Below are 19586 nucleotides of genomic sequence, written 5' to 3'. Positions count from 1 at the left end.
TCTCCCTCACTTCCCATTGACTTACATTATAAACTGGGTTTTAATTTACAACTGTGTCGATTTACAACCATTCCTTCTGGAACCTAACCCCGGCGTAAACTGAGGGCTACCTGTAAATAGAAAAAAAATCTAAGATGAAAACTTTGGAGCATAAAATGATGTAAGAAAAATATTTCTTAAATACATTGTTTTATTTTGTATAACCAAAAAAAAACAATCAATGGGACACACATTGCAACAAAATAATTTAGTTGATTCCAGATTATATTAGGTAGAAACTAAATAATATCAAGGTAAATAAAACTCAAGGTCAAGATGGAATAAGAACACTTTAAAATCTGTTTACATTTCTGAACTAATATATTCAGCGAGTATAAGCAGGAAGTATCTGTCAAGTGTCAACCAATGAGCATTAACAGGAAGTGTTAACCAGACAATAAGTATTATTAAGAAGTGCCTATTAGTTAATAAGCACTAGTAAGAGGTGCACAATAGTGATGTCCCGAACTGTTCACCCGCGAACGGTTCCCTGCGAACATAGCTTGTTCGCGTTCGCCGTTGCGGGCGAACATATGCGATGTTCAATCAGCCCCCTATGTGTCATCATTGAGGAAAGTTTGACCCTGTATGTCACAGCCTTCTGACACATTTGAGCCAATCAGCAGCAGACACTCCCTCACAGACCCTCCCAGCTCCTTGGCAGCAGCCATTTTAGACTCATTACAATCTTGCTTTCTTAATGATAGGAGCTTTTAGTGTTGCTGCTGCTGACATAATAGGGAAATAGATAGCTAGGCTAGTGTATTTAGTGTCCACTACATTCCTGAAGGACTCATCTCATCTCTGCTGCAAGGACAGCACCCCAAAAAGCCCTTTTTAGGGCTATAACTTCAGTCGTTTTTTTTTGTTTTTTTCTTTGTATTTTTATTTGCATTTGCCTGGCTTTCAGCCTGTGTGTGAGGCTCAACGCATATACTGTGATTAGTGCCACCACTGATATCTGCTTAACATTAGTTTAAATTTAACCAACAAAAATTTGAAATTATTTTGCTAGTGTAATTTATTTTCATTTTCTATCAGGCCTGTGTCTCTCAGGCTCACACAGCATATACTTCAGTTTTTTTCAGTCTTTTGGTTAATTGCTCTGTGCCAGCCACCACTCATATCTGCTTAACATTATTTGAAATTTAAAAAAAAAACCTTTTAAATCATTTTGCTAGTGTAATCTAATTTCATTTTCTATCAGGCCTGTGTGTTTCTGACTTACTCAGCAGCATATTGTGTTTAATTGCTGCCCTACCTAAGGCTAGCAGCCACGACTCATATGTGCTTAACTTTTTTTAAATTAAAAAAAAAAAACTTTAAATCATTTTGCTAGTGTAATCCAATTTTATTTTTCTATCAGGCCTGTGTGTTTCTGACTTACAGAGCATACTGTGTTTAATTGCTGCCCTACATAGGCTAGCAGCCACGACTCATATGTGCTTAACCTTTTTTTCAATTAAAAAAAAAAAACCTTTAAATCATTTTGCTAGTGTAATCTAATTTTATTTTCAAACAGGCCTGTGTGTTTCTGACTTACAGAGCATACTGTGTTTAATTGCTGCCCTACCTAGGCTAGCAGCCACGGCTCATATGTGCTTAACCTTTTTTTCAATAAAAAAAAAAAAAACCTTTAAATCATATTGCTAGTGTAATCTAATTTTATTTTCTATCAGGCCTGTGTGTTTCTGACTTACAGAGCATACTGTGTTTAATTGCTGCCCTACCTAGGCTAGCAGCCACGACTCATATGAGCTTAACCTTTTTTTCAATTCCAAAAAAAAACCTTTAAATCATTTTGCTAGTGTAATCTAATTGTATTTTCTATCAGGCCTGTGTGTTTCTGACTTACAGAGCATACTGTGTTTAATTGCTGCCCTACCAAGGCTAGCAGCCACGACTCATATGTTCTTAACCTTTTTTTCAATAAAAAAAACAAAAAAACCTTTAAATCATTTTGCTAGTTTAATCTAATTCTATTTTCTATCAGGCCTGTGTGTTTCTGACTTACAGAGCATACTGCGGTGTGGTTAATTGCTGCCCTACCTAGCAGCCACGACTCATATGTGCTTTACATTATTTTAAAGTTAAAAAAAAATAATTAAATCATTTAGCTAGTGTAATCTAATTTCTTTTTCCATCAGGCCTGTGTGTTTCTGGCCCACATCATATAGTGTGACACAGATAAATAGCTCTTTTTTCCACCACTTATATCTGGTGTAACAACATTAGTGTAAATTTAAAAAAAAAATTTTTTTTACATCAGTCCTCTTCTAGTGTTATTTAATTTTAGTTGCCAGGCCAGCCAGGCTGCCATTAGTGCCAGTCTGTGTGTCAGGCTGCCAGCATATACTGTGCCTACTTCCATCCTCAGTGCCAGTCCACGACTCCTATCTGGTGTAACATTATATTAATTTAAAAAAAAAAAAAATTACATCAGTCTTCTAGTGTTATTTAATTTTAGTTTACAGGCCAGCCTGCCACCACTAGTGCCAGTCTGTGTGTTAGGCTGCCAGCACATACTGTGCCTAGTTCTATCCTGAGTGCGATTACTCCTATCTGTTGTAATATTTTTTTAACTTTTTTAAAAACAAACTGTTACATCAGTCTGCTATTGTTATTTAATTGCAGTTGCCTGTCTGCCAGCGTGTGTGCCAGGCCCACTTTCCAAATAGTGCCACCAATCATATTTGTTATAACAGTAGTTTAAATATTAAAAATAATATTTTTTTGACTCTGAAAGATCAGTCTGCTAATCTATCTATCTCATGGTTGTGCAAATGGACTCTTTGCGGTTGTTTGCGGTGGAGTTTGGTCTCTCACTGTGATGCGGGCATAACCTTTACACTACCTGATAGATACGACATCATAACTGATGTTTTAAAGCACGTTATTGCAAACAATTTAGGAATGTTAGGTGATTTAGGCCCTTTATGGGTTAAAAGCAGACTCTGCATCAACTATGTAATTTTCCATGGGAGTTTTGACATGGATCCCCATCCAGCATGCCACAGTCCAGGTGTTAGTCCCCTTGAAACAACTTTTACATCACTATTGTGGCCATAAAGAGTCCTTGTAGGTTTTAAAGTTCGCCAGCCTATTGAAGTCGAATTTTTAAGTTTGCGACATCACTAGTGCACAACTGATAAAGCAGTATTGTTTTTTTCATGTTAAAAAATTATGTGTAGAGATGCTGCTAATTCATATAAATAAGAGATATTGACCAGTAAATATGAGTGACAGACAGCTTGGTTGTAGAAATAAGTCATGCCAAACTCATCTACTTATTTTCTATGAAGAAGCAAGAAGGAACATCTGATTGAAAGACAGGCATAAAAAAATTGGCATGCTTGAATCATAATAATATTGGATAAAATTAATAATTGGGGTTCCTCAAGAATATATTTAAAAATATATTTTTAAATGAGCCAGAGGAAAGTTTAGAAAGCAACATCTTTTTACTAAATTGTGTTAATAGGTCAGAGCATGACTTATTAAAAAAAAAAAAACTGTAACACCCATAAACTACCTATTAACCCCTAAACCGAGGCCCTCCCGCATCGCAAACACTATATTAAAGTTATTAACCTCTAATCTGCCGCTCCCGACATCGTCACCACTATACTAAAGGTTTTAACCCCTAATTTTGATGCCACTATAATAAACCTATTAATCCATAAACCGCAAGCCACCCACAACGAAATATATTAAATAAACCTATTAACCCCTAAACATAAATCCCCCCACATCGCAATAAACTAATTTAAACTAACGCCCCCTAACTTTATATTAAAATTATAATTTCCCTATCTTAAATTAAATTAAAACTTACCTGTCAAATTAAAAAAAACTAAGTTTAAACTAATATAACTATTAAACTAAAATTAAACTAACTACAAATTAAATAAACTATATTACACTTTAAAAATATCCTAACACTACCCTAATAATTACAAAGTATCTAATTACAAAAATAAAAAATACTAAACTACAAAAAATAACAAACACTAAAGTACGAAAGATAACAAACAAAATTATCAAAAATAAAAAAGAATTACACCTAATCTAATAGCCCTATAAAAATAAAAAGCCCCTCAAAAATAAAAAACCCTAGCCTACAATAAACTACCAATAGCCCTAAAAAGGGCCTTTTGTAGGGCATTGCCCAAAGTTAAACAGCTCTTTTACCTGTAAAAAAATACAAAGACCCCCCCAACAGTAAAACCCACCACCCAACCAACCCCCCTATAAAATACCTAACTCTAACAAAAACCTAAGCTACCCATTGCCCTGAAAGGGGCATTTGTATGGGCATTGCCCTTAAAAGGGCATTTAGCTCTTTTGCATTGCCCTGGAAAGGGCATATAGCTCTTTTAAGAATAGCCCAAACCCTAAACACCCAAAAAACCTTAAAAAAGCCTAACACTAACCCCTCTTTAGGTTCTCACAGTTGCTGAAGTCCCGCTTGAAGGATCTTCATGCCGGCGGCTCCATCTTCATCCAGGCGGCTCCATCTTCATCTTGGCGGATCCATCTTCATCCAGGTGGCTCCATCTTCATCCAGGAGGCATCTTCTATATTCATCCCAGCGGCGTCTTCTATCCTTATCCTGGCAGTGCGGAGTGGGTCCATCCTGAAGACATCCGGCGCGGAGCATCCTCTTTATACGGTCTCCGGCATATACTGAATCTTCAATGCATGGGACGCAATTCAAAATGGCATCCCTTGCATTCCTCTTGGCTGATTTGATTTTGGAAATTCAAATCAGCCAATAGGATGAGAGCTACTGAAATTCTATTGGCTGATTTGTTGTTTCAGAGCTTTTATACTCTAAAATGGCAAGTATTTAGTGTGACCTCCCATTACACTTGAGCAATAGCAGGGACCTGGCTATCACAAACCTAAAATGAATGGAACCCTACTTAATGTAATTAATAAGACCTGTATTTGTCCAACTATTTAAAGTCAAAATGAGTGCTGTGAGAAAGGTCTATTACACCAGGTTTTGGGCAAGACATGCTTGAGCATTACATACACATGTGGTATGAGTTTATTTCATTGGATGCGTTGCAAATAAGAACCAACTTTCAATCACATTATTCCATTCAAAATGCCAAAGATTACAGAATTTGACAGTCATAAAATCATACTTTTGCATCAACAAGGATACTCTCAAAGGGAAATCAGCAAACAAACTGGATACTCAAGATATGGTATTCAAGCTGTTAAAAAGAAATTTGAAGAATCGGGAAAGTCAAGGACAAAAAAAGGACTGGAAGGCTAAGAAAACTTTAAAAATCTGATGAGAAGTTTCTCAGAGTTTCTTCATTGAGAGACTGGAAGAAGTGACTAAGCATCTGGCAGTTTCATCTGGAAAGTTGACCATTCTACAGTTCTTTGTGGAAAGGTAGCAGCCAAGAAACCAATTCTTTGGAAGGGGAACAGGGTGAAAAGATACGTCAAAGCTCACAAAGATTGGAATAAAGATCAGTGGAAAAGAGTATTATGGAGTGACAAATCCAAGTTTGAATTTTTTGGGTCCATATGTCAACAATTTGTGAGAAGAAGAGTTGGAGATAAATGGAAGAATGAGTGCTTTCGGCCTTCAATGAAACATGGTTGTCCTGGTTTGGGGCTGCATTTCTGCAGTGGTGTTGGTGATATTGTCCTAATTGATGGGATCATGAATGCTGAAAGGTACAGTCAGGTTTTAATTCATCATGTAAGACCTGGAAAGCGTCTGATTGGGAATAGTTTTATTTTTCAGCATGATAACGATGCCAAGCACACTGCTAATGCAGTTAAATCATTTATATAGAGAAAAACAGCTGATAAAACACTGACAGTCATGGATTGGCCTCCACAGAGTCCAGACCTGATTAGTATAGAGGCAGTATGGGATCAACTGGACAGAGAAATAAATAAAAGACCACCTAAATCTAAAGAAGAACTCTGGGAAGTGCTTAAAAAAGCCTGGTATAATATACCAGAAGATTACTTAAAGGGACACTGAACCCAAAAATTTTCTTTTGTGATTCAGATAGAGCATGCAATTTTAAGCAACTTTTTAATTTACTCCTATTATCAATGTTTCTTCATTCTCTTGCTATCTTTATATAAAAAGAAGGCATCTAAGCTTTTTTCTTGGTTCAGAACTCTGGACAGCAGTTTTTGATTGGTGGATGAATTTATCCACCAATCAGCAAGGACAACCTAGGTTGTTCACCAAAAATGGGCTGGAATCTAAACTTACATTCTTGCATTTCAAATAAAGATACCAAGAGAATAAAGAACATTTGATAATAGGAGTAAATTAGAAAGTTGCTTAAAATTTCATGCTCTATCTGAATCACAAAAGAAAAAATTTGGGTTCAGTGTCCCTTTAAGAAAACTGCAGGAGAGTCTCCCTAAAAGAGTTCAAGATGTGTTTAGTGCCAAGGGAAGTCAAACTAAATACTGAGTTTTGCCTGAAGAAACCATTTTGTTCTGAAAATTGTGTTTTTTTTATATTTTGTGTACATATTTGCTGTATTTTCTGTTTGTATCTTAATAAAGGGACCGAAAAATAAATATGGATGGTCATTAAAAATTTGCTAAAACAACAAATCTAATCGTGGCCTTAAATGTTTGCACAGTACTGTATATATAAGTGCATTGGAGTCCTTTGCAGTTAAGTAGATGAAAACAATATTAATTTTTAATAAAGTGTTATACTTTGTATTTTCTGTAAATATTTCACATTCCAATGTTCTGCACATAGCAGAATATGTTCAATGTATTTATATATATATGTATATATATATACCTATATAAAATCATCTTGCATGAAACATGTAGGAATTACACTCCACTTCCATCCACCTCACTAAGGGTGCTTAGCCTGGGACTGCGTTGTAGCACTTGTTTTAATAAAGTATTAATAAAGAGGACACATTTTTAAAAGAATACTTTTGGCTGCTTGAGTATCGTAACTCGTAACTCAACTTTCAATATGTTTAAGCAATTACATGAAAGGACGTGGGAACTGGTCTTCTGAGTGACATCATCACACTGCAACACAGCGACATCTGTATTGCATGACACGGAGAGCACGAGTGCTGAGGGCTCAGAAGAAAAGAGGTCTGTACACGCGGAAAGGCAGCAAATACAATACAAAGAAACATATAGCAGAATACCAGGAACATTATAAGGACACACCAATAGGAGAATGGTGAGTATTCATATAAAATGCAACTACTTTGAACTTTCTATTGTTGATAAAGCTAACTAAGCCCCTGGCAGTCTAAGAGAATATACTTGTTGATCTTCAAAGAATTAATTATACACTGTTCAGCTTAAACAGTGAATATTAACAGTATTGAACCAATGCAATGCTATTGGAAATAAAATACTTAAAAGGACACTGAACCCAAATTATTTCTTTCGTGATTCAGATAGAGCATGCAATTTTAAGCAACTTTCTAATTTACTCCTATTATCAATTGTTCTTTGTTCTCTTGCTATCTTTAGTTGAAAAAGAAGGCATTTAAGCTTTTTTCTTGGTTCAGACTCTGGACAGCACTTTTTTATTGGTGGATGAATTTATCCACCAATCAGCAAGGACAACCCAGGTTGTTCATCAAAAATGGGCCGGCATCTAAACTTACATTCTTGCATTTCAAATAAAGATACCAAGAGAATAAAGAAAATTTGATAATAGGAGTAAATTAGAAAGTTGCTTAAAATGTCATGCTCTATCTGAATCTCGAAAGAAAAAATTTGGGTTCAGTGTCCCTTTAATAAGTAAAAACAAATATACGCTAATTATTTAGCTCTTATAAATAGATTGAATCACTGAGAAACAGGTTTTATGAATGAGACAGGGCCAAAATGCTGTCTCCCTTTTAAAAAAAAAAAAATCACTATGCCTGTGGTTCATTATTACCATGGTGATCACCAGCAATTGGGGGTGGGGGAGGTTGGAGATGTCAAACATACATAGTAACATAGTAGATGAGGTTGAAAGAAAACAGAAGTCCATCAAGTTCAACCTAAACCCATCCTACATGATATATAATAAAGAAGCTCCAACTGAGCATAAATTAATACAATTAGAAAGCTAACCCATTAAAAACACAATCGTATACCTGAATTCTGTTTCTTACCAAAAATGTATACTAAGCTATTTTTAAATTTATCTAAGGTGTTGGCATTCACTGCCACAATATGATTGATCTTACACACCAAAAATATTTTTTTATGTTGCTGCATATTAAATCTCCTTTCCTCTAGTTTGAAATTGTGGCATCTTGTCACAAACAATTGCAATAAACAGAGCTTCTGTCAGCACTTTATATGGGTCTTGCATATATTTATATAAAATAATGATATCAAATCATATGGTATTGCCTCTCAAGCTCCTTTTTTCCTAGAGAAAACAGATGCAGTTTAGCTAATTTTTCTTATTTATTTTTCAGTCCGTTTTTTAAATTTGTCCCCAGAACAGAACTCCATACTCATGTAAGGTCTCACCATATATTAATACAGCAATACGTTGCATGGATGCCTCTTTCAATACATGCTGGTATCTTATTAACCTTAGAAACCTCTGTCTCACATTGCTCACTCATTCTTAGCATGTTATCTACAAATATGCTCACATTTATTTCCACCTCTGTGCTAAGTCTAGTCACATTTAAATATTAGGCTGCCTGCATATTTGTACTTCCAAAATGTAGAACCTTACATTTACCAGTATTATATCTCATTTACTAGCCCGTCCTTCCAATTTTTGTAAATCCCCTTGTAAGATAATTACATCCTGCACTGACCTAATCATCTTACACAACTTAGTATCATCTGTAAAAATAGAGCGGTCCTATATCATTCAAGTCATTTATAAAAAATATTACAAAAGAACAGGGCTCAATGCTAAGCCTTGGGTGACTCCACTAATTACTTTTGTTCAAACTGATTAAGTGCCATCTATTACTACTTGTTGCTCCCTGTCTTTTAGCCAGTGATTTATCCATGAGCTAACACTTCCAGCTATATTAAAAGCCTTTGCAAAATCCAAGTGTGTCACATCAACTTATTCACCTTCAAATGACAACTAGGGGGTGCTATTCACCTATATCTACATTCTTTCTTCCTTCTTTCATTCCTCATAGAATATAATTAGATTAGTTTGACGTGATCTATTTCTCATAAAACCATGCTGATTTGAACGCATAACCTTGTTTACACAAATATAATCTTGAATATAATACTTTATAATCCCTTCCTTTATCTTTCCTACTACCAATGTCAGGCTTATTGGTCTATAGCTTCCTGGATCAGCCTTTCTTTCCTTTTAAAAAATCAGCTTTTCACAAGTACTGGGGTACTATGCTTGGGGATAATGAGTCTTGAAAAAGTAAGAGTAGAGGTTTGGGTATAAAAGTTCTAAATTTCCTAAGAACCCTTGGGTGTATTTCATCTGTCCCCTAATTAAAAAAAAGAATTTCCCCTCTTTATAATAAGGGGTCTTATCTTCTACTGAGAAAACCAAAGCGGGTGTCTAATAACCAACTTTCCTTACAATGACACCTTATTTTTGGGTTATTATTTTTTCCACAAAACCTAACTGGGCCAGATTACAAGTGACAATCTAAAGTTTTCAGAGGTCAATAATGCAACAGCGTCAACTTGCACATACTGTATATTACAAGTTGAATGTAAACATGTTAGCTTGAGCATAAAATAAATCAGCACTCTTCGGTTTAGCGCAACTGAAGACCTTGGGGTAGATTTATCATACCTCGGCCGGACATGATTCACTATAGCGAATCATGTCTGCCCTGCATTGCTAAATGCGGGCAGCATACGCTGTCAGCATTTATCATTGCACAAGCAGTTCACCAGAACTGCTTGTGCAATGCTGCCTCCTGCAGATTCGCTGCCAATCGGCCGCTAGCAGGGGGTGTCAATCATTGATGTCTGCAGTCTCAGAGGCAGAGGACGAGTTAAGGGGGCCAATTTATCAATCCCTGAAAGGCCCCTAAAGTATTTGTTTCTGCACGAGCCTTCAGGCTCGCTGGAAATAGGAGTTAAGAAGCAGCGGTCTTAAGACCGCTGCTCCTTAACTCATATTCCATCTCTGAGGCTGCTGTCTGCAATCCGCCCGATCGTGTACGATTGGGTTGATTGACACCCCCTGCTAGTGGACGATTGGGCGCGAATCTGCAGGGGGCGGCATTGCTATCGGCATTCAGCGATATCTGGCGGACAAGATCTGCTACAGCAGATCATGTCTGCCAGACATTGATAAATCGGCCCCAAGGAGCAGCAATCTTAAGACCGCTGCTTCTTAACTCCAGTTTCCGGCGAGTCTGAAGGCTCCTGCGGAAACAGTTACATTGGGGACGATACGGGGGTTGGTAAATCGGCCCCCTTGCGTAAAGGGTAGGGGTTAAAAACAACATAAATGCATCAAAATAAAGCATTACATTCATAAATACATTTTCTGATAAAAAATATTAATATAAATATGTATAATAATATTTTATAAGGGATACCCTTTATTTCTTAAGATTGGTAATGTAATGTTTTGGCCATCTATAAAGTGATAAACCTCTTTTTGTTTAACAAGAAATACATCAATAAGGTTCAAAGCTATATGTTATATAACAAGGTATTGATGTCTAAATATGTGTATTGGTGTATATATTTACACACATATTTTGGAGCCCTTTCCACTTAAAAAGCTGAAAATTTTATAAATGAATATTTATTTATATATATCTTTATATAACTGTATATATAATATACATTCCTATAGATATATAGGTATAGATATATTTTTTACAAAAAGTAACTATATATATATATATATATATATATATATATATATATATATATATATATACCTGTATATACATATATATAGAAATACATATTTAAAAATAAAAAGAACATTTTCTTCTATGTGAAGAACATTGGCATATACAATATTTATAAGTATCTTCGGGTTTAGCGCTGTGGGTCTAATGTGGTGTCAGGTTAGCATAAGGTCTGGTGTCCAGCTAATTGTGAGCGTTGGGTTTCACTCGCATGCAAACAACTTACTGTCAACTTGTAATACGAGTGCTAACCTGCGTTAAATGTTTACTTCCAGCGTTATTTGTGTGCAAGCAAAAAATATATTTTGTGAACCACTTGTAATCTGGCCCACAGTTAACAAACACATTTTTCTTCTGGTATACCTTTTATTTCTTAAGATTGGTAATGTAATGTTTTGGCTATCTATAGAGTGATAAATACATCTACGTGAGCAAAACATAATTTTACTATACCTCTTGTTGTTTAACAAGAAATACATCAATAAGGTTCCTCTGGTCATTAGCATCCAGTTGCTCCTTTTGTTTTGCAAAGGTCTCTCTAATAAAATTATGATATTCGTTCACATTTTTCGTAATTGTTTTGTGAACTCCAGGTATCCAGCGAATCAGGGATGGGTATGCGTTGTACAACTGGAAATAAGTAAAAAGGAGAAACAATTAGAGGCATACTTAAAAACATTGAATTAGTCCACATAACATTTTACTGTAAAAGTAAATCAATTCTGCTGTTCTTAAAAATATTGTTTTGGTAGATATCATCTCTCCCAGGCCCGATAATATAAAGCTCTCTGCTCTGGCGACATTATCAAAGATGCCTCTCCATGACACCAAAGTTCTTTTAAGAATTTTAGAAGACATTTTGTACCTTGAAAGCTGTGTTTATATAGCTATGAAGGGCACAAATAAAATGCTCAAAAAGATTATACATGATTTCCCTCCAGCCAGCAAGTTTTTTATAATCAGGCTCCCTGTCTGAGGCCTGAATTTATTTATTTAGAGAAAAACAATTTGAAAAAGTCACAACTACAGGAATACCCCGCTTTACAGCGCTTCACTACTGCTTTTCTAATACTGAGCTGAAGTCCATCCTCCAAGTATTTTGAAACAGTATTGTACTCATCGTGAGATTGCAAGAAAGGCGACTGGCGCCATTATGTTATGCACAAATTGGTCTGTTTACAGCATTACCATGCACTCCGTGTATTAGTGTCATAGTCTGGCAAATTTAACTACAGTAATTATCACTAAATTTTAGTAAGCAATACAGCACATACTACTATACTGCATATTGTATACAGCATTGTAACCATATACTGTATATAATTCCTTTCTGGTGTCTACATGAATTGCACCTGCGTAATTGAATACTGTACTGTGCTAGCGTTAAACTAAACTTAGTGCTATTGTCCATCTAATATACGTGAGTTCAAACATGTTTTCAAGTTTTTAAACAGACTGGCAAGTGAAAAGAAAGCAAAAACCACCTAGCTTCGCTTTAAGACGGTTTTCGCTTTACAGTGACACTCCCTAACCTGCTGTATTAGCGGGGTATTCCTGTACATAAAGTACAGAAGATACAATATTAAACATGTAGAAGACTTATCAATGTTAAACAACACACTGAGGGTCCAATGTATTAAATGGGATGTAGACAAGCTTCTCAACTTGAGAAGTTTTCTGCACGCCTTTGCTGCATACTGGCAGCGGATCTGTTCATCCGATGAGTGTGTAATGCCTGCCTCTTCACTCGCACGACCAATCACGTGAGAGAAGAGACTGTCAGTATTCTCTTCACCACCTCTGAGGTGGTGAAGAGTGTAAAAATCTTCTTACATTGCAGGACACAAGGCGAGCTTCATACATGGAGCCCTTAAATGGACACTGAACCAAAAATGTTTCTTTCATGATTCAGATAGAGCATGCAATTTTAAGCAACTTTCTAATTTACTCCTATTATCAATTTTTATTCGTTCTCTTGCTATCTTTATTTGAAAAAGAAGGCATCTAAGCTTTTTTTTTGGTTTCAGTACTCTGGACAGCACTTTTTTATTGATGGATGAATTTGTCCACCAATCAGCAAGGACAACCCAGGTTGTTCACTAAAAATGGACCGGAATCTAAACTTACATTATTGGATTTCAATTAAAGATACCAAGAGAATGAAGAAAATGTGATAATAGGAGCAAATTAGAAAGTTGCTTAAAATGTCATGCTCTATCTGAATCACGAAAGAAAAAAATTGGGTTCAGTGTCCCTTTAATGTTGAGTTAGTTCGTTTGGAAAAACAAACAAATAGAAGATAAATATCATAACTACACTAGGTTGATACTATGTTACTAACAATCTCTAATGAACATTTCTACCTGGAGCTTCACAGCTGCTTAATTGAAACATCTCAGATTTAGCCTTCTTTTATAATGATCAGAGATAAGATAGATGCATTAGGTCATAACAATTAGAGAAAATATGGATAATAACTTAGAAACAACCATATGTAAAAGAAACTGAACACCAAAAGCTTAGCATTGTAAGTGTGCAGCCACCAGTTACCAGCTAGCTCCCAGTAGTGCATTGCTGCTTCTGAATCTACCTATGTTCATCAACAAAGGATAACAAGAGAATGATACAAATTTGATGATAGAAGTAAACTGGAAAGTTGCTTAAAATTGCTTGCTCTATCTGAATCATGATAGTTTAATTTTGACCTAACTGTCCCTTTAAATCCCTGCTGTTCCTCTGTGCTTATTTATATGTACAATAAAAGATAAAACACTTTGGGCTAGATTACGAGTGGGGCACAGATTAGCGCTCCTACTTACACGTTAACTTTGCTAGACAGAGGCTTTTTGTGTGGGTCGGGTTATGGTCGTATTAGTTGAAAGTAAAAAGTTTGCACACAAACGCAAACCTGCTGTGCGCAAAAAGTGGAACTTAGAATATCGTGACCATGGGAGCACATTCCCCCACAGACTTCAATGGAGTGCAAAAAGTGAAAAAGAGGGGTGCGGAGCTAGCCGCCATTCAGGATAGTCGCACTTAGGAGAAGCTCTGAACTTTGAAAGAGATTTTAGCCCTGACCCCACTAAATTAAAGGCATAAATGTACCTAAAAACTAGCAGGGACGCAGGATATACTAAGCCATAGTCAAGCTGTACAGCTATATCGGCAAAAGAACCAAATCAAAATTTTTCTGTGCCGGAGTGCAGGAGACCTGTGAGACCCGCTCTGTGGTTGAAACCTTCCAACACTAAGGAGCGCCTGAGTCGACTAAGTACTAGGAAAGGTTGACTACCTCCATTGTCAGACTACCGGCCAGCTGAATGGAACCACTTGCACCTCTTACTTCTTACTCCGGAGGGTCGGGGCTCCGCTCTGGAGTAGTGTTCCAGCTGCTGGAGGTACATAGGAGACCTAGGAGACACATGGAGGCTAAGAACTAGGTCATAATTGATTCCTGTTGGAGCAGCCGAAAACTTGAGCAGTGGAAGCTACCTCCATGAGAAGCAGCACTCCAGTAGCTGTAATCCACCTGTGCTCCAACGGACTAGACATCTACATTGACTGGTGGGTGAGTTGATGACAGACGAGCTGGGAGGCTGAAGACAGGGCCTCAGAGAGGTGAAAAGCAGAGAAATAGCTTGGCGGGAAAGGCCGCCATTTTAGCCCTGTTGCACAGCTTTTTGCTGCAGGAACTTTATACATAATATGGGGGCAGAGTAAAAGTGGCCTGAAACAAACGTACTGTTATTTAGGGGAATCCAGCCATATACTCCTGAATAAATAATCCCTATAAATGTATGCCACTAATGAAAGAAAGAAGCTACCATCATATGGCCTTGAAATTGATACACTAGCCATCCATATTCTATAGAGAATTACAGGTTTGGGACCGAATATTAAGCCTTCTCAATTTTGGACTCTCTTAACAGCAGTTGCAGATGTTATATAAAGACTCTCAATAAATTTTTCTCCCCCTTTAAAAGCATTAAGTGGGTTATTCCTAGACCTTCAGCTTTCCCACAGGCTGACAACTTACAGATTCTAACACCGGATCACTTGCCCACTTATCACTTTTAATCTCAGAGACTTTCTCCATAACCATTCACACAGTGGTCCAGTGCTAGGGTATATTGTATGCTATGAGAAGTTCTGGAAGTGTTATACCGAATGGTGGTGATTTGTGCAGATGTTTCCTCTGAGATGGTGGCGTACTTAATGTTCTCTAAATTAGAAAGTTGCTTAAAATGTCATGCTCTATCTGAATCACGAAAGAAAAAAATTGGGTTCAGTGTCCCTTTAATGTTGAGTTAGTTCGTTTGGAAAAACAAACAAATAGAAGATAAATATCATAACTACACTAGGTTGATACTATGTTACTAACAATCTCTAATGAACATTTCTACCTGGAGCTTCACAGCTGCTTAATTGAAACATCTCAGATTTAGCCTTCTTTTATAATGATCAGAGATAAGATAGATGCATTAGGTCATAACAATTAGAGAAAATATGGATAATAACTTAGAAACAACCATATGTAAAAGAAACTGAACACCAAAAGCTTAGCATTGTAAGTGTGCAGCCACCAGTTACCAGCTAGCTCCCAGTAGTGCATTGCTGCTTCTGAATCTACCTATGTTCATCAACAAAGGATAACAAGAGAATGATACAAATTTGATGATAGAAGTAAACTGGAAAGTTGCTTAAAATTGCTTGCTCTATCTGAATCATGATAGTTTAATTTTGACCTAACTGTCCCTTTAAATCCCTGCTGTTCCTCTGTGCTTATTTATATGTACAATAAAAGATAAAACACTTTGGGCTAGATTACGAGTGGGGCACAGATTAGCGCTCCTACTTACACGTTAACTTTGCTAGACAGAGGCTTTTTGTGTGGGTCGGGTTATGGTCGTATTAGTTGAAAGTAAAAAGTTTGCACACAAACGCAAACCTGCTGTGCGCAAAAAGTGGAACTTAGAATATCGTGACCATGGGAGCACATTCCCCCACAGACTTCAATGGAGTGCAAAAAGTGAAAAAGAGGGGTGCGGAGCTAGCCGCCATTCAGGATAGTCGCACTTAGGAGAAGCTCTGAACTTTGAAAGAGATTTTAGCCCTGACCCCACTAAATTAAAGGCATAAATGTACCTAAAAACTAGCAGGGACGCAGGATATACTAAGCCATAGTCAAGCTGTACAGCTATATCGGCAAAAGAACCAAATCAAAATTTTAGCCCTGTTGCACAGCTTTTTGCTGCAGGAACTTTATACATAATATGGGGGCAGAGTAAAAGTGGCCTGAAACAAACGTACTGTTATTTAGGGGAATCCAGCCATATACTCCTGAATAAATAATCCCTATAAATGTATGCCACTAATGAAAGAAAGAAGCTACCATCATATGGCCTTGAAATTGATACACTAGCCATCCATATTCTATAGAGAATTACAGGTTTGGGACCGAATATTAAGCCTTCTCAATTTTGGACTCTCTTAACAGCAGTTGCAGATGTTATATAAAGACTCTCAATAAATTTTTCTCCCCCTTTAAAAGCATTAAGTGGGTTATTCCTAGACCTTCAGCTTTCCCACAGGCTGACAACTTACAGATTCTAACACCGGATCACTTGCCCACTTATCACTTTTAATCTCAGAGACTTTCTCCATAACCATTCACACAGTGGTCCAGTGCTAGGGTATATTGTATGCTATGAGAAGTTCTGGAAGTGTTATACCTAATAATTCTACTAACTGCTTGAAATAAGTTTTATATGTATAATAACTGTAAAACCACCCCTCACCTTTCCGCTCCTGCACAGATAACCTGGGTAGGTCACTTCCCACTTCCTTTTTCTTTTCCTTCGGGTTGTATTCCCTTGTTCCACAAGGTGAGGGTTTGGTCCTAGGTCACATGTACAACTGTAAATATATGGTGTATCCCTTACTGTATACTGTCCCCCTGCAGGTACTTCTACTTTCCTTAGCACAGACCTACTGGGGATATAGCTATCTGCCCTAACTGGGTGTATTAATATTATTTTTGTTACATGCGTACTGTGCTACACTGCTCCCACATTGGACCCTATACACTAATTCGCATTTTTAGGCCTTTAGTGAGGCGTCCTTTCTCCTCCCCAGTGTGGTAGACAGGTAGACAGTATAGCTGAGGCGGTTGGCCTACTTTAAAAGTAGGAATATAAGACTAATACTTCCAATTCTGGGGTAGCCTAGACATTTAGTTGTTGTTCAATCTGACTTGTCCTTTATGTCAGTGTGCCCCCCCTTGGCAGTGATATCTGACCCTTTTTCTTTTCTACCTGGGCCCCTTCTCTCTCCCCCCCTTTCCTGCCTGGCTTGTCCAGGTGGGTCACTCCCTCTTTCCTTTTTCTCTTCCCGCTGGGTCGTATCCCCCTGGTCCCTGGGGTGAGAGAAGGACTCTGTCTGTGGCCCTTGGTAGCATTCCCCTCAACTTCGCCCCCCCAACAAACTTTTGTGACCTCTTAGTGTAATAAGGTAAATACTAGCTACAATATAATATTGACTATTGTTGTTCTGTGGTTTTGTTTGTGGCGTCTCCTTGGCATTTGCCCCCTCGTTGAAGTATTATCTGACATGAGTTAACTTTGAGAGATCAATTAAAGATCAATGTACTTTAATCTTTGAGCCCATTTATAATCCTGTCAACCAGAGGGGTTACTATATTTTACCTACATAAATATACTCAGTAAGCAAGCTTACTCTCATCATTTAACCACTGTGTCTGAAGATGCCTCATACTTCCAGAAGACACCGAAAGACCCCAGGGGCTGTCAAAAAAACAGTCTTTGACCATTTTACTCAACCACCAAAGGAACCAGAGGAAGGTTCAATTGATGGTCTTAGTGATTCGGAGTCAGTAGGAGATGGCTCTCAACCTGATACACTACTATCTGCCCAATCCCAACACTTCATCACTGAAGCAACTCTCAAGAAAATGTTTGCGTGTCAAACATGCTCTATTACAAAGGAAATTAAGAAAAGTCATGCAGAACTTCGAAAGGACATTTAGGAGATAGGTGGACTCTCTTGAGAGGAAGCAGGATGACATTGCTACGGACCAGACAAATCTTTTGGCATACTCAGAAGCATTATCTGGACAACTGAACCACCTTGAATTCAAACTTGCTGATGTCGAAGACCAAGCTCGTAGAAATAATGTCCGGTTCAGAGGGATCCCAGAAGAAGTCCAACCAGCCGATCTCTAGAGCTATCTAAAATAACTCTTTAATGACCTGTTAGGCCCTACTGAGGGTGTGACTTCTACAATGGAGAGGGCTCACAGAGCTCTACGACCGAGATCAGTTTCACAAGAGAAGCCAAGAGATGTCATTGTCTGCTTCCACAGCTTCCGCTACAAGGACAAACTTATGCAGGTTGCTTTCAGAAAACCGCAGATGTCAGATAAGTTCAGGGATATCCAGTTGTTGCCTGATCTATCGGCACATACCCTGCAACATAGAAGGCACTACCAGCCATTCACATTGGAACACCGATGAGCAGGCATCAAATACAGATGGGATACCCAACTAAACTGATAATCACAAAAGATAACCAGACGCATACAATGTCCACCTTATCCCAAGGGACTACTCTTCTCACACAGTGGGGAATCTCAACTGATGCCATGCGAAATCCACCCCCACACAATCTAAATTACGAGTCTATGCTCCTGAATAGTCTGTTAAGGACCAAAGGCCAAAGAGAATGAAGACCCAACAGCTGCAGGATCTTCCTTGGCCCCACACACTTCCTCCCTGAACCTAAGGTGTAACTGAGAGTTCTTTTACTTTCCCCCATCAAGTTCCTTCTTCTCTACGAGTTTTGAAAGATGTCTCTAAGATGACAGAGGCACCTTGATTGCTTCACGCCAAGATGATGCTCCTACACACAAGCTAAGTTGACATGGTTACATGTTTGCACTGTTTCTTGTTTTGTTTAATAGGTTAAGGAGCAGGGCTGGCAGAACACTAGTTATGTTATTGGACTACCTCGATGGGGGGAAACTGATGTTATTTATATTGTTGTTATTATTGATACCATTGCCGCATAGTTGTCAATGCCACTAAGACATGCCCCACTGGTTGACAGACCTCACTATATACTCTCCCGACCGGACCTCCTTAATTATGGAGTGGAGCTGGGAAATCTGGCTCCCACGCACTCAGCCATATTTTTAGCTCCCCCCCCGGAAAGTGTAGCCCATGCCAGGGTTCCGCCTAGGTGGACTATTTCCACCTCATACTATCGATACATTACTTAGACCCAATAACTTGACTGATCCCCCCATCCCCCTTCCTTTCCCTTTTCCGGCTAACCAAAACGTTTGACTTCACACGACTTAAACCCGAACCCCCCAATCCCTTCCTTTTTGACCTAGAGCTTCAGAATAAGATATAACAATGAATAGGTTCAGAGTTCAAACTCACAACACTAGGGGCCTTAACTCTCCTTTTAAATGAAGCTTACTAGCTCGTACTCTCAGGTTTCATAATCCAGATATAGTATTTCTCCAGGAGACTCACTGGCAGTTAGATGCCCATCACAGATTCCATTCACACACCAACACGACAATAGAGCACTCCCCTTTCACTAAGGAGGCTAGAGGAACAGCCATATTAATACATAATAGGGTAGCATACGAGAAAATAC

The 19586-nt window shown here is 37.8% G+C and overlaps 1 protein-coding gene across 1 annotated transcript in view; it reads right to left on the bottom strand.

Annotated features, from left to right (window-relative positions):
* The window catches only part of LOC128655958 (cytochrome P450 2C5-like), a 127527-nt gene that overhangs the window by 44977 nt on the left and 62964 nt on the right, over positions 1-19586 (bottom strand). Inside the window, exon 5 of the mRNA XM_053709566.1 lies at positions 11355-11531. Coding sequence (XP_053565541.1) covers positions 11355-11531 — 177 coding nt within the window. The remainder of the gene's footprint in view (positions 1-11354; positions 11532-19586) is intronic.

Source organism: Bombina bombina, chromosome 4, assembly GCF_027579735.1.
Source record: "Bombina bombina isolate aBomBom1 chromosome 4, aBomBom1.pri, whole genome shotgun sequence".
Classification (NCBI taxonomy): Eukaryota; Metazoa; Chordata; class Amphibia; order Anura; family Bombinatoridae; genus Bombina; species Bombina bombina.
Note: the sequence above shows the minus strand (reverse complement) of the source record. Positions and strands in the feature narration are given on the sequence as shown.